Source organism: Canis lupus, chromosome 21 (genome assembly GCF_003254725.2).
Source record: "Canis lupus dingo isolate Sandy chromosome 21, ASM325472v2, whole genome shotgun sequence".
In the NCBI taxonomy this organism is placed as follows: Eukaryota; Metazoa; Chordata; class Mammalia; order Carnivora; family Canidae; genus Canis; species Canis lupus.
In genome coordinates this window covers 21,571,237-21,596,058 of record NC_064263.1, presented here as the reverse complement: position 1 = coordinate 21,596,058, position 24,822 = coordinate 21,571,237, and the positions used below count along the sequence as shown (strand labels likewise).

General features: G+C 38.7%; 1 protein-coding gene and 1 long non-coding RNA gene across 4 annotated transcripts in view; both read right to left on the bottom strand.

Moving 5' to 3' along the window:
* The window catches only part of LOC112642132 (uncharacterized), a 226,159-nt gene that overhangs the window by 26,410 nt on the left and 174,927 nt on the right, over positions 1 to 24,822 (bottom strand). The gene's annotated exons all lie outside the window — the stretch shown is intronic.
* PAK1 (p21 (RAC1) activated kinase 1) overlaps positions 1 to 24,822 on the bottom strand; it is a 144,611-nt gene that overhangs the window by 25,213 nt on the left and 94,576 nt on the right. For all 3 annotated transcript variants that reach the window (XM_025419555.3, XM_035704092.2, XM_025419554.3), the window contains 6 exons: positions 24,218 to 24,318; positions 23,547 to 23,694; positions 20,277 to 20,314; positions 5,685 to 5,801; positions 3,929 to 4,103; positions 1,602 to 1,665 (listed from right to left, as the gene is read on the bottom strand). In XM_025419555.3, coding sequence (XP_025275340.1) covers positions 1,602 to 1,665; positions 3,929 to 4,103; positions 5,685 to 5,801; positions 20,277 to 20,314; positions 23,547 to 23,694; positions 24,218 to 24,318 — 643 coding nt within the window. The remainder of the gene's footprint in view (positions 1 to 1,601; positions 1,666 to 3,928; positions 4,104 to 5,684; positions 5,802 to 20,276; positions 20,315 to 23,546; positions 23,695 to 24,217; positions 24,319 to 24,822) is intronic.

The window sequence follows — 24,822 nt, the reverse complement described above, 5'->3', positions numbered from 1 at the left end:
GGTGCTTACTAAATATTTCATTCCTCCCTTAGCACTAACAGACCTGTCAAGTAAGCAAGGGAAAAACATTTTGCAGATGTTGCCTATTTATGGGCCTCATACATCTGAATGGGGTAAAAAAAAAAAAAAAAAGGTCAGAAGTTCTGGAAGCGAAAGGCTCTGAGTCCACAACCCCTCCCTTAAATTTACAGATGAAGAAACTGAAGTACAGAGATGGGACCTGGCTTGCCCACACTTGTCCATATACCTTTCTGCTACAGTCTTAATATCTTAATGTAATAGTAAAGGAAATGCCATCCCAGATTATTTTGAGGCAAGCAAAATAATTTCTCCTTGAGGTGTTAACTATTTTATACCAGTTCAGACTCACAAAAGCATGTCTAGTAGGAAAAGCACTGAACCAGGAAAAAATAAGACCCACTCCTGTGGGTCTTCAAGGATTAAATTAAACAACAGATGTGAATAACAGATTTAAGCTGTAGAATGCTGTACAAATATATGATTATATAACGCAATACTTTTATTTTCAGAAGTGCTTGGATGTGTAAGAAAGAAAATTGAAACAGAAAATTTCAAAGACTTTATTAAAAACAATGCTTTCATTCAATTAACACTGATAGCTTTCTACAAGTCAGGTGCTTTTTCTTTCTGTTTCTTTTTAATTTTAGCTATTTGGGTAGATTTGTAAAAATCTCATTATTTTGCTTTTTTTCTTTTACAGAGGTATAACTTAACTAAAGTAATCTGCACAACCCTTCAGTGTACAACTTGATGATTTTTCAATATGTACACACCCATGTGTTCACCACTAAGATCATCCCCAAAGGTTTTTCATGCCCCTTCCCAATTCACATGCCCTTCTCAGACACAACCATTAACTATTAACTATTAACATAAATTAGTTTTGCCTGTTTTTGAACTTCATATAAACAAAATCATACAGTTTCTGTTCTTTTAGATCTGGCTTCTTTTGCTCAAAATAATGGCCAATTTTAAGACTTCTCATAGTATAATTTTTTGTCTCTTTCCATAGACATGAGATCTTTAAGACAGAGTTTGTGTCAGATCCATAGCTGTATTCATAGTGCCTAGCACATAAACAGGAACTCAGTTAAGATCTGGTGAGTTCAGTACACTGAGGGCAGCATGCAAGATACAGAGAAGAAATCAGAGAGCAGGAGACATGAATCCTGGCATGCACCTAGAATGACAGGTCCCATTACATTAGCAGAAGGGGTCTGCAGTTCTGAGTCTTCCATTTCACATTAGTGCTGGTAGGTCTCAGTGCCAGGTAAAAAGGGTTAATCTGAAAAAGCAGAGCTGTAATTTGGGAAGCAGGTTTTGTGCTAAGAAGATAAATGCTTTTTGCACTCTCACTGAAGGGTTATTTTTAGCAACATGGTCAGCTAATGGCACGTCTCTCATACTAAGCATAATTTTGCCAAACCTGAAGTCAGCCTAACATAACACCTCCAGATGGGTGAGAGATGAGGTAGAGAAAGAACGAAGTTTATGAGAGGCAAAACAAAAGCAAAATCATATACACCAGCATACCCAATTTTTAAGTAATTTCCCTAGGGAAAGAAAATGCCCCTACTAACCCTTGTCCAATCTTCTCAAACCGTGTATATTTCTTCTTAGGATCGCCCACACTCACTATGCTCCCTTTGAAAGAAACAGAGACCATGAATCATTTTTTTTCCCAGATCAAGATACAAAACAGGCCCAATATTCCCCCAAACCCTGCAGCTGACAAGGATTAAAGAACTACCTCCAATTCCCAAAGCCACGCTAAGCAGGTCCTTAGCTTTTAGTTTTAAGTTGCAACCAAAAGTTTCATCTCCTTACTGCTTTTATTGACTGTATTTTTAAATTCATTCATTCAATAAACACTCACTTAATATGCTCACATATCATGTACCAAGCCCAATGTTGAATACTAAGAATAAAGGGATAGATGAGACATAGTTAAAACAGTCCCTGCTCTCAAGAAGCTCAATCTCAGGGAGGAGACAGAAAATTAAGCTTAAAGTTCCATGAAAATACAATTGTTGTAATACAGAAAGAGCCTTTCCCGACTAGAGAGGCTTCAGAAAGGAAGTGATTCTGGACGATTTTTATAGGGTAAGTAGGAGTTAGCCAAGGAAAGTTGAGAAGGGGTTACAGTAGGCAGTAATTCAAGTGCAAAGGCATAGAGGTGTGAGAGAGGTTAGGTTTCACAACTTGTACTCTAGAGATGGTGAAACTGAGGCCCACAGAAGGGAACATAATCCCCCCCACCCCAAAGGTCACACAGCAAACTGGTGTCAGGGCCTTATAAGATTAGGAGCTTGGTTTTTGGTCTCCCAGTCCAGTGTGTCCTCCCTAACACTAATTACTAAGATTTGATACTTTTCACATATACTATCTCATATGATTATAAATAAGAAAGGTATTAACATCCCTCTTTAAAAGATGAAAAAAAGGAAGCCCAGAGAACAGTAGGAAATTGCCCAAGACCCATGTCAGTGGCTGGACTGGGGCTTTAACCCAAGTGCCCTTACCTCTCATGCCAGTCTGCTTTTCACAATTTTATGTTCTAAGTATGACTGCTTTAAAATAAATCTGGTTCAGATAAAAACACTATATATAGGAATAAACAGATGGCTAGGTAAGTGGCTTTTCTTGCTTCATCATTTCGTAAGGGCTCTGGGCAAGGGCAACTTGTAAAAGAGTGAAATTAAAAAAAAAAGTCGGGCAGCCCCAGTGGCTTAGCGGTTTAGCGCCACCTTCAGCCTGGGGTGTGATCCTGGAGACTCGGGATCGAGTCCCACATTGGGCTCTGGGCATGGAGCCTGCTTCTTCCTCTGCCTGTGTCTCTGCCTTTCTCTCTCTCTCTCTCTCTCATGAATAAATAAATAAAATCTTTAAAAAAAAATAAAAGTCAAACAAGAATTATCAGGAAGACATTGAGAGCTGCTAAGCTAAAGAATCAGAAACCTAGGCTTTAGAGAGGAGCGCTAGTTTGTGGATTTGGCCAAATTAGTCACATCAAATCCTCTTTAGAAGTAAACAGGTACAAAGGATAAATTAAAGGCTGCATCAGATGATTTTTCTAAGCCCAAAGGTCAATCTAGTCCTTCCTTCTAGTATGAATTCTCTTGCAATTTACTGAAACACAGAAACAACCTACTCTAATATACATACCCCATTTCTGGCCACTAAAGAAAATAAAATGGAAGTTTCCACTTGAAAGCAAGAGGCAGCATGCTCTAATTACAACAGCATAACTTGGTCTCTGACCCCAGCCCTGTCACTGTCTTGGGTAGGGTATTTAGCATCCCTGAGCCTCAAATACATTAAACTGCAAAAAATGAGGATTATAATGTCTGTCTTCACAGGGTTAATATGAGGAATAAAGGAACCAAAAAAAAAAAAAATCAAGAAAACACCTTGCTTGTCATTTGGTACCTAGATAGGCTCACAAAATGTTAGTTTTCCTTCCCTCTTTTCCTACAACCAAGATGGCAGAGCAGTCTTCTCCTAAGTCAATGGCAAGCATCAATAATCACAGCAATCTTTCCTACCAGGTATGGGTAAGGCCTCAGTCTTTCTCAACACAACATTCCACACTATTCCATTAGATAAAAGCTACTTTTCATCTCCATAACCGATGCCTACGGTTGAGAGATGCCTAGCTCGAAGTGAGCTGTCCACACTCCCCTCACATTTCTATCCTAACACAATATCCAATCAGGGTTGCTGAGACAGAGGAGGTAGGTGCAGGGGCAAGGTGAGAAGCCTACCTTATGTGGCTAAGATATCGAGCATAGCCAGCCAGCCACATAGACCAAGTCTAGGACTAGGATCCTTTTAGCAATGTTTTTCCATCTTTGTGCTCATTCAGTCACACACAAAACGCAAGTTCAGACAGCTACAAAGTGCTTACGTAATTTCTCCAAGATCTCCTCATCAGACATTTTGGGCTTCTTCTTCTGCTTCTCAGTATTCCGAGTCAGAGCATCTGGTGGAGTAGTATTATTCTCAGTAGGTGAAATAGGAGATGTAGCCGCATCCCGAGTTGGAGTAACAGGAAGTGGTTCAATCACAGACCGTGTATATACCTGTATTGTTAGTAAAAGAATTTGGTAAAGACAGTCTTTGTTAGCACAGAAAACACTCAGGAGCCTCTTATAGAGGTGTATTAGAACACCCACAGCAGAGCAAATCCCAATAAACTCATCTCTCCTCCTAGGTCAAAATCTATGTTCCTCCCCTCTGTGCCCAGGCCTATCCCATGTGGGTGAAATGGCCTTCCTTGTTCTCACTATACACAACACAAATTAGGAATTAACAATGTCTTTTTAGAAAGGAGTGCTATGAAGATCAAATTTATTAATTCATTTGTTCATTATTTGCTGCCTTTCTGACACCTGCCCAGAACTATGTTAAGCATTATTAATACATATATATTTCCTCTGTTTTTGAGAAGTTCCTAGTTTAGTGAGAATTTTTTTTTTTTTAAACATTTTTATTTATTTATGATAGTCACAGAGAGAGAGAGAGGCAGACACACAGGCAGAGGGAGAAGCAGGCTCCACGCACCAAGAGCCTAACGTGGGAGTCGATCCCGGGTCTCCAGGATCGCGCCCTGGGCCAAAGGCAGGCGCCAAACCGCTGCGCCACCCAGGGATCCCCGAATTTTTTTTTTTAAATGAACATGCTTGCAAACTGAAAAAAAGGCCATATCAATGTGAACTACCTTGACAAATCTCCAATTTTGAATCTTATTTTCATTAGGGTGACTTTGTGACCTATAGAAAGGGTGATTCCACAGATCCTGTTTGTAAGGTCTAATCCTAAAAGGTCATCTAAACCCCCTGGATTTTCCTCACACACTCTCCTATAGTCAGGCAACCAACTTCTGCTTGAATACCTTTCAGCCAGCCTTTTTTTTTTTTTTTTTTGTATTATCACAGAGTTTAAGCCCTAGATCATTCTTTCATTATAAAGCTCTTGTCATAACAAAGTCCAAACAAAGAAACACTAAAAGAGTATCATCTGATGACAGGTCAGTGCTCAGTGATGCTAAATCAAATAAAAAGCATGGGGACCAGATTGTGCAAAGTGAGGGCAGAGGGACTGTGGCTATGCTGAGATGCAAGAACCTCAAAAGAAGTTAAATAAAAATCGCTGCCAATATTCAACAACAAAATGCACTCCTGATGTCCAGCATATTAATAGCACTAATGTATTTATAAATTCCTATGGGTCTTTCAGTTTCATCAACGGTGTTCTAAGAGGTAGAATGCTACAATTTAACAGAGAAGAAAAGATCTGCAGCAGGCTAATTTGTTGCTTCCCAGGAGACTAGAATAACTTATGTTAGTCCTACACTAACATTAATTCTATATATCTTCCTGTCTGTGGAAACAGGCTAAGTAAACTAGGATTGAGTTGGTATAAACACCAGTTATCTAGGACACTTTGGGACTATCTGCAAACCAATGACAAATAAACATACCATTTCTTGTCTTTAATCATATAGAAAGTACTTTTCAGTTACGGTAGTTCTGTGACTTCAGCAGCTCTAAAATCCAAGGACCCCTACTAGAGTATTAAACCTCTAGGCCTCAGCATCAATCCCTCCCTCCCCCTGCAAGCTCTAGTAAATCCCAAAGCTGTCCACATCCCCAAAGACTCACAGATTTTGTGTGCTCTGGGCGTGGAGCAATCACTGGAGGTGGGGTAGCATCATCATCATCATCTTCATCTTCTGAGACTGGTGGCACTGCAGGGGTCTCAGACACTGTCTTCACATTCTGTACAGCAGAGAAAAGTCAGTTTCATCAGGTGTAGCTGACATGAGGCTTAAGCTACCAGGATTGCCAATCCCCAGAAGAAATCTCATCCTGATACCCCTTCTCAAACCCCTATCAGCCTCCAAACTCTCTACCTTTGAGCAGCCAGTCCAAGGAACTCAGCTTCCTTCTCTTCTTTTAGCCACTACTATCTACTCAGTCCCTTGCAGGCTTCCTTCTCCCACCCAAAGCCTAATTGTGGATTGGGAAACCAGCTTACAGATTCTCTATTTCCCTTCCCTAATCCAAACTCTGAAGGTAAGCTCACAGTTCTTTTTCTATGAACTTCACTCTCTACACTGAACAGGTAATAAAATACAAAATGTGGGAAAGGGACCAAAAGTTTGAAATTTTACAAAGCTTATCATTATAATTCCTTACTTCTTTCTGATATATAAATGGGAGTCTAGACAGGCTTTTGCCTCTTCTTTTCCTTTCTTTACCTAAACCTACTGGACCTATTATGTCATCAGGTACCCTTGTCTCAATCTGAAGATACAGAACATTAGGAGCCCCTTGCCTCAAGAGGACAGTAAGTTTCTCCCCAGACTGGATGCTGTCCATTTCACTAAACTTTTGCACTGTCCAAGAATGTACCTTATCAGCGCTACTAATTGAATCTGCTATAATCTCAGCAACTTGATTTTTCCATGCAAACTGTAACAAAGCTGGGTCAAGAGTGGCAGTTTTTAAGGGCAAGTCCAGGCACAAATTATCATACCATTACTGTTTATAACACAGATTCAAGAGGCACAGTAGCTCTAAAACATGAGATTTCTGAGTGAGATTAAATGATTACAGCATAGGATCAGAGAGGCAACAGGGATCTTTTAATATATACTGTCATAATTCAACTGCTTCAGATATTTTCAGAGCACCCATATTTTGTGCTCCACACGATACTGTAAGATAGATACTACTGACACAGAGGTACAAAGATGAAAAAGATGGTCCATGACCTGAAGAGCTCATTACCTGAGTGAGAGACAGAGAAAGAGAAAATTTCCTTCCTGCCTGCCATTTGGGGCCTCTGGAGAGAGGAAAGGCAGGAGTCAGAATGACAGGGCCTGGGCAGCCCAGGTAGCTCAGCGGTTTAGTGCTGCCTTCAGCCCATGGTGTGATCCTGGAGACCTGGGATCGAGTCCCACATCAGGCTCCCTGCATGGAACCTGCTTTTCCCTCTGCCTGTGTCTCTGCCCCCCGCCCCCCTCAGTCTCTCATGAATAAATAAACAAAATCTTTAAAAAAAAAAAAAAAAAAAAAAAGAATGACAGGGCCTAAGTAAAGGAACATACCTAGTGGAATACTAGACAAGAGCTCCTGTGTGGGAGAGTGGTCTTTACCACATTTAACATAGTAAGAAAAGGGGAAAAAATGGCAATCTCACAGATTCTAACAGAACCTTTGGTACAGGGCATAACTTAAAGATTAACAGCTATATGTAAGCAACTAGCTTTGGTGATTACAAGCAATGAATCTATCCTCTTGGCTCGAGTTTCACCATTTGAGGAATGTGGAAGATTTGAGGGGTGACCTAAATCTCTTTCAGTTCTAAAATCCAATAGAGATCTTTCCCTGTCAAAGCACATATTCTGATATTTTTTTGCTCTAATTTCTTTTCTCCTCACTATTCCACTCAACAAAATTTAACTAGAAACCCAAAATGAGGGGATCCCTGGATAGCTCAGCGGTTTAGCGCCTGCCTTTGGCCCAGGGCATGATCCTGGAGTCTTGGGATCGAGTCTCACATCAGGCTCCGTGCATGGAGCCTGCTTCTCCCTCTGCCTGTGTGTGTGTGTGTGTGTGTGTGTGTGTGTGTGTGTGTCATGAATAGATAAATAAAATCTTAAAAAAAAAAAAAAGAAACCCAAAATGGGAACAAAGTTACTCAGCAGCCCCTGGATCATCAGGTGGTGCTGGGACTCCCCAATGTATACTGTAAACATGGTTTAACAGGTTTGTCTGCTTCCTAAAACTGCAGAAAAGGGGATTTCATCATTTTCCTTAGCAACACATTCTGTTTTTCCACAGGTGATGGCTTTGAGTAGTAATGTTAACAACTACTAGAATCAAGAGATACAGGATTTTAACCCAGATTTTTACTTTTTATCCCTGTGTCCTTAGGCAAAGCTATCCCACCCTAAGCCACAGTCCTCATCTATAAAATGGGGATAATGACACCTCAGAGGGCTAAGGGAAGATAAAATGAAATGATGGGGCCATAAAAACACTTTGTAAGAGGTGCTAAGGAGCTAGAAAGATGCAAGGAATCAATTAAATTATCATTATGTCTAATAACCACAAACCTCTTTTTTAAAAAAGCCAGTGACTTCAACTCATCTATCTATTCATTCACTGTGTATCAGGCACTATTATAGGGTCTGAGGCTCTATTAAATAACAAAATAGATACAGTCCCTGGTCCTATGCTTGCATTTTAGAAGAAAATACAGTCAAAATTAATTACAAAAGTGCCAGATAGTAATAAGATATACATTTGAGAGTAGTAATTGATTAGGAGTAGGGAAATTTTATGTTAGTGTAGTCATGGAAAAGGGCTCTCTAATGAGAAGTCATATAAGCAGTGGCCTAAATGAATCGAGAGAGCAAGCGATGAGGCTCTCTGGGGAAAGAATATTCATGGCAGATGGAAGAAGTACAAAGATCCTAAGACGGAAACATGCTTGGTGTGTTCCAATACTTCTGGGAGATCTACTTCTGTTGCAAAGAAACGGTTACGATATAAAAACTGCTGAACTCTGGGTAAAAGCAGTAGGAACCTCTATATTTTGGCTCAGAGCTGCTTCCATCCATCCCACCCCAGCTTTGTCAGAGTGAGGGTTCTTCCAGGGCAAAGCAGGCTCTAACTACACCACCCAAAAGGACTCACTTTCATCTGGAACAGTGGACAATGCCCAGGTTTAGCAGTGCTGTCAGTGGAACTGACCTTCCAGAGGGGGTAGTAAAAGAGGCCAACTGCTCAGATCTGCTAGCCTGACACTGTAGTCCTGAATAGGCAAACACATTTCTGGCTGGGGCTGCTCAAAGGCACAGAAACAAGAAAGGCCTCACACTAGTCTTACAAGCTTTGCTGTGTGCATATACTTTAAAGATTCAAAGGAGCCAAGCAGAAAGTAAAAGCTGAAACAGACCTCAAAGAGATCTCAATAATTAATAGAACTAAAATAAAAATTAGCAAGGTTACAGAAAATTTGAGCAATACTATCAATCAATTCAACCTAACTGACATATAATGGACATTCTACCCAAGATCTGCAGAATACACTTTCTTTTCAACTACATATAGGTCATTCTTCAGGACAGACCATATGCTAGACTAAAAACCACATCATAAATTTTAAAGGATTAAAAACACATTAAATGTATTCTTTGACACCACAGAATTAAATTAGAGATCAAGAACAGGAAAGAGATTTCTCCAAAGAGATAAACAAATGGCCAATAAACACATCAAAAGATGCTCAACATCATTACCCATTGAGAAATGCAAATCAAAACCACAATGAGATACCATTTCATGCCCACTAAAATGGCTATAATCAAAAAACAGAGTAACAAATATGAGGGAAGAAACAAAAATTAGAACCCTCCTAATTGCTGGCAGAAGTGTAAAATGGTGCAGCCACTGTGGAAAAACAGTCTGGCAGTTCCTCAAAAGGTTAAACATAGAGTTGCCATATGACCTAGGAATTCCACCCCTAGGTATATACCCAAGTGAAAATGTACAGCCACACAAAATTCATACATGAGTGAATATTATTTATAGCCAAAAAGTGGAAACAACCCCAAAGCCCATCAACTGATGAATGGACTAAAAATGCAGTATATTTGGGGCACTGGAGTGGCTTAGTCCATTAAGCATGTGACTTCAGCTCAGGTAATGATCCCAGGATCCTGAGACTGATCCCTGTGTCAGGCTCCCTGCTTAGCAGGGAGTCTGCTTCTCCCTTTCCGTCTGACCCTCCCCTGCCCCGCCCCTGCTTGTGCTCTTGCTCTCTCTCTCAAATGAATAAATTAAAAATCTTTTTAAAAATATAGTATATCAATACAGTGGAATATTATTAGGACATAAAAAGTAATGAAGTACTGATACATGCTACAACATGGATGAACCTTGCAAACTAATGCTAAGCAAAAAAACTAGACATGTGTTGCAGTAACATTTATATAAAATGTCTAGAAGAGCAAATTTTTACAGACAGATCGATGGCAAGACATGGGAGCTTGAATGAACTATAAAAGGAAACAATGGAACTTTTCAAAGTGAGAGAATGTTCTAAAACTAGACTGTGGTGATGGTGAATAAGTCTAAACATTTAATAAAACCACTGCATTGTATCCTTTGGGATAATTCATCCAGAGGACACAAACATAGTGATTCCAAGAGGCACAAGTACCCCAATTTTAGAGCAGCAACGTCTAAAATATGAAAAGAGCCCAGATGTCCATTGACAGATGAATGGATAAAGACGTGGTGTAAATATACAATGGAATATTACTCAACCACCAAAAAAGAACAAAATCTTGCTGTTTACATGGATGAAACTAGAGGCTATTATGCTAAATAAAATAAGTCCGAGAAAGACAAATACCATATGATTTTACTTACGTGTGCAACTTAAGAAATAAAACAGATGAACACAGGGGAAAGGAAGGAAAAATAAAATAAGATGAAAACAGAGAGGGAGGCAAACCATAAGAAAACAATTATAGGAAACAAACTGAGGGTTGCTGGAAGGGAGGTGGGTGAGGGAATGTGGTAACTAGGTGATGGGCATTGAGGAGGGTAGTTGATGTAATGAGCACTGGGTGTTATATGCAACTGATGAATCATAAAAGTCTACCTCTGAAACTAATAATACAGTATATGTTACCTAAATTGAATTTAAATTAAAAAAATTTTAAAACATTGCATTGTACAATCAGTATGGGTGAATTTCATGGTATGTAAATAATGCCTCAATAAAGCTACTAGTAAAAATTTTAAATTGTATGTAAAATTAAGTAGGTTCTCGTGATACATTTTAAATAATCTAAAAATATAAGGAATTAAAAGTAAATAGTCCATAGGAAGGCCTGGTAAAGATGGCAAGTTGAATATAGGAATCTATATCTCAAAATCTTACTTGAACTATAATAAAGAAATGGTCTTTTAAAGGAATTTAACCCAGAAGAATGAGGAGAACAGGAGAGAAGAGCAGCAAAAAATAAATAAAAATAAAAAGGAGCCAATGACAGATAGATAAGCCATTAACTAACTCAAGGAGGCTGAATCCAAAGCTGAAAACCAATCTATTTATGCAGCAGAATCCTCAAAAGGTACAGGAACTGGTAACACTATATACCTCTGAAACTGGAGATGAAGTAGAGAGGGAAGAGAGAATACTAAAGGCAGATTCAATGAAAGTTATTTAAGATGAAGTTAGATCCCTAAATCTCTTTCCCTACTCTATACCACTGTGCAGTTGCCCTCCCTACCCCTACCAGAAAACTGGAGGTCTATTCTCTGGAAGGTAAAACAGGTAATTTCTGAATTGGGGATGTCAGTAACAGTGAAATTTGGGAGTATATCAAAAACTGGGTAATTAAAAGAACATACTAATGCTGAGACACCTACCCCTCTTCCCTTTCTAGGCTCCTTGAACACTAGGAGTCAAACTCTTATTCTCAAAGCAGGAGATTACAAGATCCTTCTCTAAATTTTAAAGATAAAATATAGAAGGTTTCACCAAATGGTCCAGCTGGATTATTCTACAGTAAGACAAAAAACAAACAAACAAAAAAACAGTTATAGTGATGACTGCACAACTCTAAAAATTTATTACTTTTAAAAGTATATGTTTTACAACTGTATACTTATAATTCAATGCCACAAGCAATGAGCTTAAAATTCTATTAAGGGCTTTAGTATCCCAATCAATAAATATGGGCATATCCCTAGAATTACCAAATATCATGGGACACCTGGGTGGCTCAGTGGTTGAGCGTCTGCGTTTGACTCAAGCAAGGCATGATCCCAGGGTCCAGGATCAAATTCCACAGTGGGCTCCTGCAGAGAGCCTACCTCTCTCTCTGCCTATATCTCTGCCTTTCTCTCTGTCTCTCATGAATAAATAAATAAAATCTTAAAAAGAAAAAGAATTACCAAATATCCATAGGATACCTCTAATATAAAAGGAAGAAACCAAAACAAATAGGGGAAAAAAGACACTTGGAAAAACAGACTAGACACGGAGAAGAAAACATTAAAAAAAGAAAAAAATGCCTATCATTCATCTCAGGGATAATAAGGAAAGATACCAATTCTGGAAACAAGAATAGAATACTCTAATTTGGAAGTTAGATACTTTAACTTGGAAATTCAACATAAGAACAGAAATTAAAAATCAATTGACAGATTGAAAGATGAAGCTGGTGAAGTCTCCCAAAAATCAGAACAAAAATTAAGGCAAGGGAAATAACGACAAGAAAAATGAAGAAATCAGTCCAGGAGGTCCAAAAATCTAAATAACAAAAGTTCCAGAAAGAAGAAACACAGAAAACAGAAAAGAAGAAACCATCAATGAAATAAGTCAAGCAGGGGATCCCTGGGTGGCGCAGCAGTTTAGCGCCTGCCTTTGGCCCAGGGCGCAATCCTGGAGACCCGGGATCAAATCCCACGTCGGGTTCCCGGTGCATGGAGCCTGCTTCTCCCTCTGCCTGTGTCTCTGCCCTCTCTCTCTCTCTCTCTCTCTCTCTCTGTGACTATCATAAATGAATAAAAATTAAAAAAAAAAAAAGAAATAATCAAGGAAATTTCCTAGAACTGAAGGCTTGAATTTCCAAGGATGAAAGAGTTCGCAAAGCCTCTTGTAAGAGAGATGAATATAAGGATATAAATATGAAATTTCAAAGCAATGGTGACAAAGAAGATGCCAGAAGCTTTTCAAGTGAAAAAAAAAAATACGTCAGACACAAAGAAGCAGGAATAAAATGACTTCAGACTTCAAGAACCAATGCTGAATGCTAAATGCAAAAATGTAATGTTTTCCAAATATCGATGGAAAATTATTTTCAATCCAGAACTTCAGATTCAGCCAAAGTATCCATCAAATCTGAGGGCAGAACAGACATGCTCAATTTTGACACTTGGAAGGCATTAAATATTTACTTCCCATTTACTTTTTCAAAGCTCCTCAGAGGAGCTCCACCAAACTGCACAAGTAAACTAAAAATGAGGAAGGCATAACACAAAGAAAACAGCAACCCCAACATAGAAATGCAAAGGGAGGGCAGCCTGGGTGGCTCAGCGGTTTAGTGCCGCCTTCGACCCAGGCTGTGATCCTGGAGACCCGGGATTGAGTCCCACGTTGGGCCTGCTTCTCCCTCTGCCTGTGTCTCTGCCTCTCTCTCTCTCTCTGTGTCTCTCATGAATAAATAAATAAAATCTTTAGAAAAAAGAAAGGAAAGGAAGGAAAGGAAGGAAGGAAGGGAAGGAGGAAGGGAAGGAAGGGAAGGGGAAGGTACCGGAAGGGAAGTGAAGGGAAGGGAAGGGAAGGGAAGGGAAGGGAAGAGAAGGGAAGGGCAGGAAGGGAAGGGAAGGGAAGGGAAGGGAAGGGAAGGAAGGGACAGGGAAGGGAAGGAAGGGAAGGGAAGAGGAAGTGAAGGGAAGGGAAGGGAGGAAGGAAGGGAAGGGAAGGGAAGGGAAGGAAGGGAAGGGAAGGGAAGGGAAGGGAAGGAAGGGAAGGAAGGGAGGAAGGGAAGGGAAGGGAAGGAAGGAAGGGAGGAAGGGAAGGGAAGGGAAGGGAAGTGAAGGGAAGGGAAGGAAGGGAAGGGAATGGGAAGGAAGGAAGGGAAGGGAAGGGAGGGAAGGGACGGGAAGGAAGGGAAGGGAAGGGAAGGGAAGGAAGGGAAGGGAAGGGAAGGGAAGGGAAGGGAAGGGAAGGGAAGGAGGGAAGGGAAGGAGGAAGGGAAGGGAAGGAAGGGAGGTAAAGGGCAGGGAAAGGGAAGGGAAGGGAAGGGAAGGGTAAGGAAGGGAAGGGAAGGAAGGAGAGGAAGGGAAGGGAAGGGAAGGGAAGGAAGAGGAAGGTGACGGGAAGGGAAGGGAAGGGAAGGGAAGGAAGGAAGAAGAAGAAGAAAGAAAAATGCAAAGGATTTCCAAGGAAGGGAAGGAAGGAAGGAAGGAAGGAAGGAAGGAAGGAAGAAGAAGAAAGAAGAAGAAGAAGAAAGAAAGAAAGAAAGAAAGAAAGAAAGAAAGAAAGAAAGAAAGAAAGAAAGAAAGAAGAAAGAAAAATGCAAAGGGATTTCCAAGACAATGGTGAAGAGATATCCCAGAACAATTTAATTACAAGGATTTTAGTCCTATTTGACTTTTCATCTAATACTTGGGTAAAAATAATTTTTAAGGGAATAGTCTTTTATTATTATTTTTTATTTATTAGAGAGAGAGAAAGAACGAGTAGTGGGGAGGGGCAGAGGGAAAGGAACAAGCAGATTCCCTGCTGACTAAGGAGCCCAATGCGGGACTCAGTCCTAAGACCCCAGGATCATAACCCAAGCCGGAAGCAGATGCTTAACCAACTGAGCCACACAGGCACCCCTAACAGAATAGTCTTAATCACCATCAACTCTGGAGGTAATTACTGCAACTACCTGTTTGCCTTTCAGAGATTATCTATGGGAGGTCAATCTGTATCTTCATATATCTTTATTTTGACCTCATACATTCTTAACTAGGCACAGAATTCTTGGCTTTAAATAATTTTTCTCATACCTCTGAAGATACTGTTCCTCTACCCACTACTGCTAATGAGGAACATTAGGTGTATATTCTCTTTGAAAGATCTGAAGATCTTTCTAATCTTGGGTCTCTGCAATTACCTGATTTAATAACTGGTATGCTCATTCATCTGAAGAGTCATGCTTTTCTTTGAAGAGTCATGCTTTTCTTTAACTGAGGGATTTACTTCTGTTATTCCTTTTTTTTTCCTGCTTTAGTGCCCCAGTTCTCTAATTCTTCTTGAATATCCTTAAGTAATCCCATGTCCCTTATTCCCCTATTTTTCCAATGTTTTTATACTTTGTGTCATTATTCAATCTTAAATGCATTTTAATCCTTCTGAATTTCTGTAATCATTTTTTTAATTTCTAAGGAATCTTTTTCACCCTCTGGCTTAATGTCAGTATGTTTCTGTGGATGCAACATCTATAAAACCTCTGTGAATATATATTTTTTAAAAATTCTTAAAATTATTTATTTCCTCTGGGGTCAATTTCACTTTATTTATCTGATTCTTCTCTTTAATGTCTCAAGTATTTAGAGATCCTGGCTATTCATTCATACTTATTAGTAAAATAACTAGATTGATTAGCATATATAAGTAGCATGAGTTTCTTCTGCAGTTGTGTGTCTGTTTCTCCACTGTCCCCCCTCTTCTGAATGGGAGGTCTGATGTAGTCTATAGGTGAGTTATGGAGTTGGAATGTGGCTACTGGCGAGCATCACTTCAGGGTATGTTGGCATGGAAGAACATGTAGAGTTGAGATTCCTTTCCTCCCAGATATCAAAAGTGTAAGAAATTTCCTCTTGGGATGGAGAAATTTAATGTATTTTCTTTCACTGCAGAGCTACTCTTCCCTTTTCCTTTCTTTATACCTGTTGTAGAGATCTGCAGATCGGTAGTTAACTCAGGCTCTGCTCTGCTTCTCTCTCAAGCCCCTATACCTACAGCAGAAGTTCTCTTCAAGTAGGCGGTGTATTTTCTTTAGAAAATTATCTGGCTCAATCTTAGAATCAAAATTGTGCTACCTTTTGCTCACTGTAAGATGAAGACTGCTCTTGCTGTTTCAAATGCAGAATTTTAAATAATTTGCCCTTAAAGATAATCCAAGACTTCTTCCAGCTTCTATATTTTTTTTAAATTTATTTATTTATTTATTTATTTATTTATTATTATTATTATTTTTTTTTTTTTATGATAGTCACACAGAGAGAGAGAGAGAGGCAGAGACATAGGCAGAGGGAGAAGCAGGCTCCATGCACCGGGAGCCCGATGTGGGATTCGATCCTGGGTCTCCAGGATCGCGCCCTGGGCCAAAGGCAGGCGCCAAACCGCTGCGCCACCCAGGGATCCCCAGCTTCTATATTATATGTTCTCTCAGCTACTCTTTTCTTCTTAGGAATTTCTATTCCATATACTCTAAGCTGTGGTTTCTTCTGCTTTCATCAATTTAATCTTTTCTATCTTCCCTGAATTTCTGACAATGGTTTATTTATGTCCTGTTTTTGTTTTGAAGCACTGTTTTGTATTTATTTTTTTTAATATGTCTTTTTTGAAATTAAGAAATTTGAGATAGCAAGAGAGATAGATACCTGAATTCATTTTAGCACTGTGATCCAATTTCCAGAAGAATCTTTCTAAATTATGTTAAATCTGTTTCTCCACTGTCCTCTCTCCTGATATAGGTCATCTCCTATATAAAAGACTTCCTTAGCTCAGCACTCAGTTCTAAGTCTTTAACTTGACACGATGAATCCTTAACTTGGCTTTTGTTCAAGCTACCTCAGACAAGAAAGCATTTCTCTTTTTACTGCCTGATATCTTTACCTCTGTCTACCTGATAAGATATTATAAATCCCTGTTTACATATTCTGATTCCTCACTAGATTGCAAGAACAAAGACCTTACCAGTCCTCGACTCCCCAACACCCAAAGAGCCTATCACATAATAGCTGTTCATTTTATAAATGAATTTTCAGGCACTAAAATGCTACAGAATCTGAAAGCCAGACCTCAAAACAATAAGCTACATGTAACAGAATTTTAGTGCTAGAAGAAACCTTAAAGATCACGTTTTTTAAATGAACAAATCATTAGGACTAACAACTTTCTGAAAACCTCCCTGTACTACCAAACAGAATAAATCACTCTATCAAATATGACCACCATCATACATTATTCATACCTCTCTTGCAGCCCTCATCTCTCTAGCCTGCTGTTAATTTTTTTCTTCAAGGACTAAGATAGTGCATATTCATTTTTGTGTCATCAACACCTGGGCACTAAGAAGGTGCTAAGTAAACATTTATAGTATAAATGAATAAATGAATGCTCAGGAAAATGGAATTTTGTACTGATTTCTACTACTAATTTATTCAAGTCTAGAGAGTAAGTAACTTAATCTCTGAGTCTCAATTTCTTAACCTGTGTTATGGGAATAACAATCCCTTTCAATTATTTCACAAATTAAGTGCAATGATCTGTATGAAACCAATATGGAATATAATGATATGCTACCACAATGCAAACCATAATCCCCCATGTAAAACTAGTAAGGAAATACAGAATACCAATCACAGGTAAAAATGTTATGAATTAGGGGAGAAAATGTCCTTGACAGCCTGAGCGGTTTTAATTTAATTTAATTGTACTAAACCAGGTTTTTACCAAGCAGGTGTTATCCTCTCTGCCATATGGCATGAGCCCCAGGGCTCCTCCTCCTCATGAACGAACAACATAGCTATGGCTTTACTGTAGTCTCCTTTATAAGACCTCTCTGACATTATCTTTCTCAGTTCCCTGTCACAGTGAAAGTATCCTGGACTAGGATTCCAAAGACCCTAATTCTAATCTGATTCTGCCATTATCACTAATTAAGAGTCTTCAAGAAAGTCTGTTTTTCTACCTGTGAAATGGGGATGGATAATGCCTTCTTCACAAGGTAACTGTGAGGACTAACCATACTAACCACAAATAGTTATTATTAGCACAGTGCCTGGCACACATTGGCCACTCAATAAATGATAGCTGTCATTCTGTAAAAGCATAAACATATTTGTACCACAAAGCACAGCTCAGCTTTGATTAGGCCCCTTCTTCAATAATTTACTATTCAATAATGGGGACAAACTCCCAAAGACCTTAACACTTATAAATTCTTTCCTCTCCTTTTTTTCTTTTTTTTTTTCTTTCCTCTCCTTTAATTATATCTCTTCCATTTGATGAAAGAATGAACCAGGGCAAAACAATGCAGACTGGGAATCAGATACTACTGCCATTATCCTTTCTCTATTTCAGTTTTATTATCTATAAAACAAGGATAATAACCCACCTTATTAAACTCCTGTAAGGATTAAAAGACAATAAATAAGAAAAGACCCAATATGTTACAAAGGCTGGACATGTGAACATTTTTTATGACTGATAGGAATATAAGTGACTCAGAGTCGACCAATCCCTACTGCTGGAAGTGTGGATTAAAGTATTTTGATGGTGACTCAGTATTGTTAGAACTTACTATTCCCTTGTTTAAAATTCTATAATTGCTTCTAATTACCTTTAAGATAAAGATAAAACTTCTACATGATCTGACCTGCCACCATTCCTCCTCATCACCCATTTCTAGTCCACTCACACTTCACATTCCAATCATAACAAACTACTTGCAGTTCCTTATAAAACCATACCTTGTGAATCTCTTTGTCTTTGCACATGCTATTTATTTTCTCTTCGTCTGGAATATCCTCATCTCTCCTTAATTCTTGCCCTAGATAACAAACTCCTCAATTCAGACTCTACTATCAAGAAGTTTTCTCTTATCCATCCAACCTTTCATTCAATAAATGGTTACTTGCCAGATGCCATGGATACAGCAATTAACAAGTCAGACATAGCCCCTGGCTTCATGAAGTTTAAGCATACTGTACTGTAACTGTGCCTTCACAATGCTCATAAGACTGGCAGATTCTTAGAAGTTGGGACAATGTCTGATTCATTTCCACATTGTCATTTCTCCAAACAGGACCTGGCAAAGAGTGGGGGTTCTGTAAATATTTCATAAATCAATATGACAAAACCACCTTTCTATAAGAGAAAGCATCAGGTGTAAAGAATCACAGTATTCTCTTATATATTTCACAGCTTACTATTTATAAGACCCTTACAAACATCAACGTCTCATTTTATCTGCTCTGAAAAATGGAATTTATAGGTTGAGCAAGGCAGAAACCTTTGAGGTCATCTAGCTTTTTTTTTTTTTTTAAGTTTTTTATTTTAATTCCAGTACAGTTACCATGCAATGTTCTATTAGTTTTAGGTATACAATATAGTGGTGGAGCAACTCTACACATTACATAGTGTTCATCACAATAAGTGTACTTCTTAATCCCCCCACACCACTATTTTACCCATTCCCCACCTCCCCTCTGGTAACTATCAGTTTGTTCTCTATAGTTAAGACTCTGTTTCTTGGTTTCCTCTCTTTTTTTTTTCTCCTTTGCTCATTTGTTGTTTCTTAAATTCCACATGCAAGTGAAATAATATGGTATTTGTCTGTGACTGACTTATTTCACTTAGCATGATACTCTCTAGCACCACCCATGTTGTGGCAAATAGCAAGACTTCATTCTTTTTTATGGCTGAATAATATTCCATCATACACACGCATACACACAGATGCATACATACACACAAGCATACACACACTTCTTTATCCATTCATTTACCAAAGGACACTTGGGCAGATTCCATAATTTGGCTATTGTAAAAAATGCTGCTATAAATATAGGGGGCATACATTTTTTGGATTCCTGTTTTATATTCTTTGGGTAAATATTACTGGATCATAAGGTAGTTCTACTTTTAAAGTTTTGAGGTTGAGGTCATCTAGTTTTACTTTCTAGCCCAATTCTTCAGTGATTCCTATAATATGCCTTCAAGTGACAGGGCATTCACTACAATGTGAGAACAGAATGAATGACCTTAAATAAACAGAATCTGCTCCCTTCAACAACTAGTCTTAATCCAGGTTTTGTAGACCCTAACAACAAAAAAGAGGGAATTCTCTTCTAAATTCAGATATCTGAAGATATGTTCAGGTAAGGCAAAGTATATCATCCTCATTTTTTTGATGAAAAAAATAAGTTCAGAAAGGCAAACTGGCTTTCCCAAAGTTCAAAGCTACAGATGACAAACTGAGTCTATATGTCAGTTCTGGTTCCAAGATTAGGATTTCTGAACCCTGAGCAGCCCCGGTGGCTCAGCAGTTTACCGCCACCTGCAGCCCAGGGTGTGATCCTGGAGACCCTGGATCGAGTCCCACGTCAGGCTCCCTGCATGGAGCCTGCTTCTCCCTCTGCCTGTCTCTGCCTCTCTCTCTCCTCCCTGTGCATTCTCATGAATAAATAAATTTTTAAAAATCTTTAAAAAAAAAAAAAGGATTTCTGAACCCTAAAAAATTAAATCTGGAAGGAATACCCACTGTTTATTAAGCCCAATTCCTTGACTATATAGATATAAGGGCTGGAGGAGGGGTGGGGAATGGAGTGACCAAGATGAGTGTCTCCCAGTAGATGCAGTCCAGGCTCTGCATCTACTATACTATCTTGATCCCTAATTACGAGGCCTGCACATATCCGAAAAAGAAAATAAAGACTTACCAAAGTGTTAGAAGAATTATAATCCTCAGCTGATTTATCTGCAAACGGAAAAAGACAGGGGACTCAGTAAATATAATTATAATTAATCCATTCTTGCGAGCTAAAGAAGCCTATCCAGTCAAGCACTTGCCAAGCTCAGAGAATAATAATAATATTACTGGTACTATGGCCTGACACCAGCACATTCTGTGTATACATGACCTCCTTTAATCCTCACTACAGCTCTGAGTACTATTAGTATGTCTACTGTTAGAGGTTTGGAAACTGAGGTTCAGAGAAGTTAAGTAATTTGCCCAGGGTATACACAGGTTAAGTAGGAATCAACATTTGAATCCTGGTCTAATTCTTTTTTTTTTTTTTTCTGGTCTAATTCTAAATACTATGCTAGAACTATACCCACATCATCCACTATGTATCATCATCAGGTTTCAATGGTCAAGGAAATTTCCTGCAATCTAAGAGAAAGGGAAAGAATTCATGTCCTGAGCTATCTATGACAAATCATGACCATCTTGTGGCTTCAGCTTTTAGAAAGGATCCTTCTACATCAATGTCTATTCCCTACAGGGAAAGAAAAATTAAGGCTTAGGAAAAGAGAAACATTAATCATGTCAAGTCTAACTTAAGGCAGGGTCTTGTTTCTAAGAACAGATTCAAGCTTCCTCAATGAGGCAATTATCACATTTCATTGATTCTGAAATGTAAATTTTTTCACATTAACATCTCTGAAAGAGAGATGTGTCCTACAATCAAAAGTGTTTCATGGCTTAATCGGCAACTTTTTTTCTTTACTGGTATATAAAATAATGGTGCAGCTTACAATTAATGATATCTTAGATTTAATAAAATATGAAACATACTCAATGGAGATCTTAGCAAGAAAGTAAGTTTAAATGCCAAATAGTGTATTTGGTTTTATTTTTTAATTCCTATAGGCCTAAGAAGAAACTGACTTAGCCAGTTCAACACCAATGGAATTAAGGAGGAGAAATATTCTACCAAATCCAACATATTCCTCACCAAGAACCAAGTCCAGAGAATGTCCAAGATCCCAATTCCATCATATAAGAAAGTGTCAGGTACAGCATCTTTGATCCTACGACAAATCAGGAACCCACAAGCTATGACAATATATTCTTTAAAAAGCCCTGAATAGCCAGCTGCACCCTGGAGAAATTAATTCAGGATACACTTTAAACATAATTCCATCACTTATCAGTTGATTCACCCTGAGTAAGTCACTCAGTTTCTCTGAACCCAATTAATTTCTCCGAGTCTGTGAAATGGGAATTATAGTCCTTGCCATACCTACCCCCAAAGCCATCAGGAGGATCAGTAAGATAATTTATGTGCAAGCATACAAATTGAGATAGTGTTCTCAGAACCAACAGTATGAGAAGGGAAGTAGGAAAAGGAGAAAGATCGCATTAAAAATAAACTGTGTCAAAAATACAATTTTGCCTAGAATTGGCCCTGGTCTTCAACTTCTAAAAAAACTAAAAATTCTGCACTTGAGTGTGAGCACACACACATATACATGTGTGTACAAATTTATACACACAGAAGATGTATGAATACATATCTATACATATACCGTGTTATTCATATATGCATGCACAGGTGATCACAAACATATTTATCTGAATGTATATCTATACACATGTTAATTCATGAATATTTAAGTGGACTTTGATTCCAACAAAGCTATGCTTCCAAATACATATTTGGTACTTGTACACATCTACACACATGTAGATATAAACATAGAGATTCTTCCAAAGACTTCACTTTGAGGCTTTCAAAGCCAGCTTCTATTCTAATCTGACATTCATAACAAATGCCTTCAAACACAAACTCTAATCTCCTGACTAGAAAACTCTCCCACCCAGCACTCCCCAACCCCAATTCCTCCTTGGAATGCTGAGTCCCTCAATGAGAGAAGTGAGACAGAGCCAGCAGGGCCAGACGTGAGGAAGGAAATACTGCTGGGAACATGCATGACCCTCTCCTGGGTACCACCATGGCAGCATGGGAAAAGCTGCAGTTTGTCATCCTCACCATCTGTGCCTTTTGATACACGCCAGATACTTGCTGGGAAAAGCATCCTTCAAAATTAGCTAGTTCATCATGGTTCTCACCTTCTCCAACAATACTGCTCTTTGAAAGAGACAACATGAATATTGGAAATAGCACCAGACTTGGAGTTAAGAGACCAGCTCTGCCACCAATTTAGGCATATAGAAAAGGCCTTTTTTGCTTTAATGTCTATAAACAAGGGGGAATTGGAAGTAGTATATACTGAGGATACATCTTTCTCTGATATTCAAAGATGCCACTATAAAAGGCAAGTTTCTAGAAATGTAGGCCTTATGATTACAGATCTTAGAAGAGAAAAATCTCTCCGCTATGGAAGGAGGTGCTCCAAATAGTTACTAGAGGCAAGTAAACTCAAAAGATGTTGGTCTTAGAATTAGAGGACCTGGATTCTAATCCCAATTCTGTCATTAAAAACACTGAAAAACAGTCCATTACAGACAAGGTATATCTAAAGTCCATTTATTATTAGTGGCCTGTTTTACATTTGATTGATAAAAATTAACTCATTGAAGAAGAAATTGGGCCTGCCTACCTAAAAGATACACATTAAATGTGTTATTAAATAACTTAATGATATTAAAATTAATAATGATAATGATAGTTAAATTTCCATGGTGCTGTTTTACAAACTGTAAAGAACCTTCATATCGATGAGCTCATTTATTCTTCACTACAACCTCTTGAGACAGGAATTATCATTCCCATTTTGAGACTCAATATGTATGTGTCATGTTACTTTTTAAAAATGTGCAATTTCTGGGGATCCCTGGTGGCTCAGCGGTTTAGCGCCTCCCTTCGGCCCAGGGTATGATCCTGGAGATGGAGACCCGGGATAGATCCCACATCAGGCTCCCTGCATGGAGCCTGCTTCTTTCTCTGCCTGTGTCTCTGCCTCTCTCTCTCTCTCTCTCTGTCTCTCTGTGTCTCTCATGAATAAATAAACAAAATCTTTAAAAAAAAATGTGCAATTTCAGAGTAAAGACTCTCAAGTTTGATGCAAAAATCCATCATTTGGGCTCTCAAATCCAGAATTTTATTTTAGTTAAAGTATTATCTCTGCTCTTTCTAATACTTTCTTCCCTTACCTCATACTAACAGGCATGTGGAGCTTTTTTACCCAGGTGAAAACCCCTTTTTTCCCCCGCTAGACTGCTCTGGATTCAATCCCCATACCTGTAAAGCTCATGTACTTCTGGCTGTTAGAAGTCTTCTTTGAGTTATAAAATTCCAATACATCCAGAACAGCCTGTGGGTTTTTCTTCTGCTCTGACTTTGTGATATTTGATGTTTGAAGCAAGCGAGCCCACTGCTCTGGCATCCCCTATAAGAGAGGCATACAATGTTATCAGGAAGGAATAGTCAGAGGAGATCCTGAAGGAAACTCTCATAACCTGCTGGCAGTTAAAGACAGGTTTAGTCATTCTTACTCTCTATACCGTCAGAGCTCTATACAAGCTTTTTTTTAAATACTTCCTACCTCATTGTATTAGTCATTTCTTGAGGTGTTTGCTCTTTCAGTAGCCTATTCCTCCTTTAGAACAGGATCTATGTATGATTTGTTTTTATGTTATCGGTGTCCAGCACAAACCCAACTGCCAAAGAGTCATTTAACAGAGGTCTAGTTAAGGCATGGAGACCCAAAGGCTTCTCTGGTACAATTCTGGAGGTAAAGAATATGTCTCTCTCATGAATATAAGAAGATAGTAACGAGGGTCTCAGGCAAAGACCGGAGTCAGGAATACTAAGGAAAAAAAAAAATGAATCTAAAAAAAAATTTTTTTTAATGAATCTAGCATAGTCAGAACTCTCAAAGACCAAAGGCCTTTGTGTGACCCAGGACTTACTGTAAACTCCCCTGTGACAGCATCAAAACCAACATGAATTGTGTGCTCAAAATCTGAAGGAAGAGAAATCTCTGGCCGTTCCTTCTCCTTCTTTTTATTTGCTGCAAGAGAAAGAGAGAAAAGAAAATGAAAAACATTATTATATTTCTTGGCTTATTTAACTCTTTGTTGAGCTGTGGGCTCCTTTAAAGGCTAAAGGCTGTCTATTTCACATAAGTATTGACAGAACCAAATGCCAGACTTAGATCGAAACAGGTGCTCAAAGCATGATTTAAGAACTTAATTTTTTTGTTGAACTAAAGTAAGGGAGGGAAAGAAAGAATATTTCTCAGATTTTAAAGTCCTGGCTCTACCACTAACGAGCCATTTGACTCCAGGGCAAGTCATTTCCTTTTTCTGAACCCTGGTTTTCCCCATCTATTAAAAGAGAAGGCTCAGGTAAATGGCCTCTAAAGATGCTTCCAACTTTGACATCCTATATTGTATGAGCTCCTGCGGCCTGCATCCTACTGGTTTCACATTTGATTATGGACTGGTTTTAATGTTCTCTAAATTTAGAGAATTTTAGATCTAGGTGCTATTTTACCAATAAAAACTACTAATAT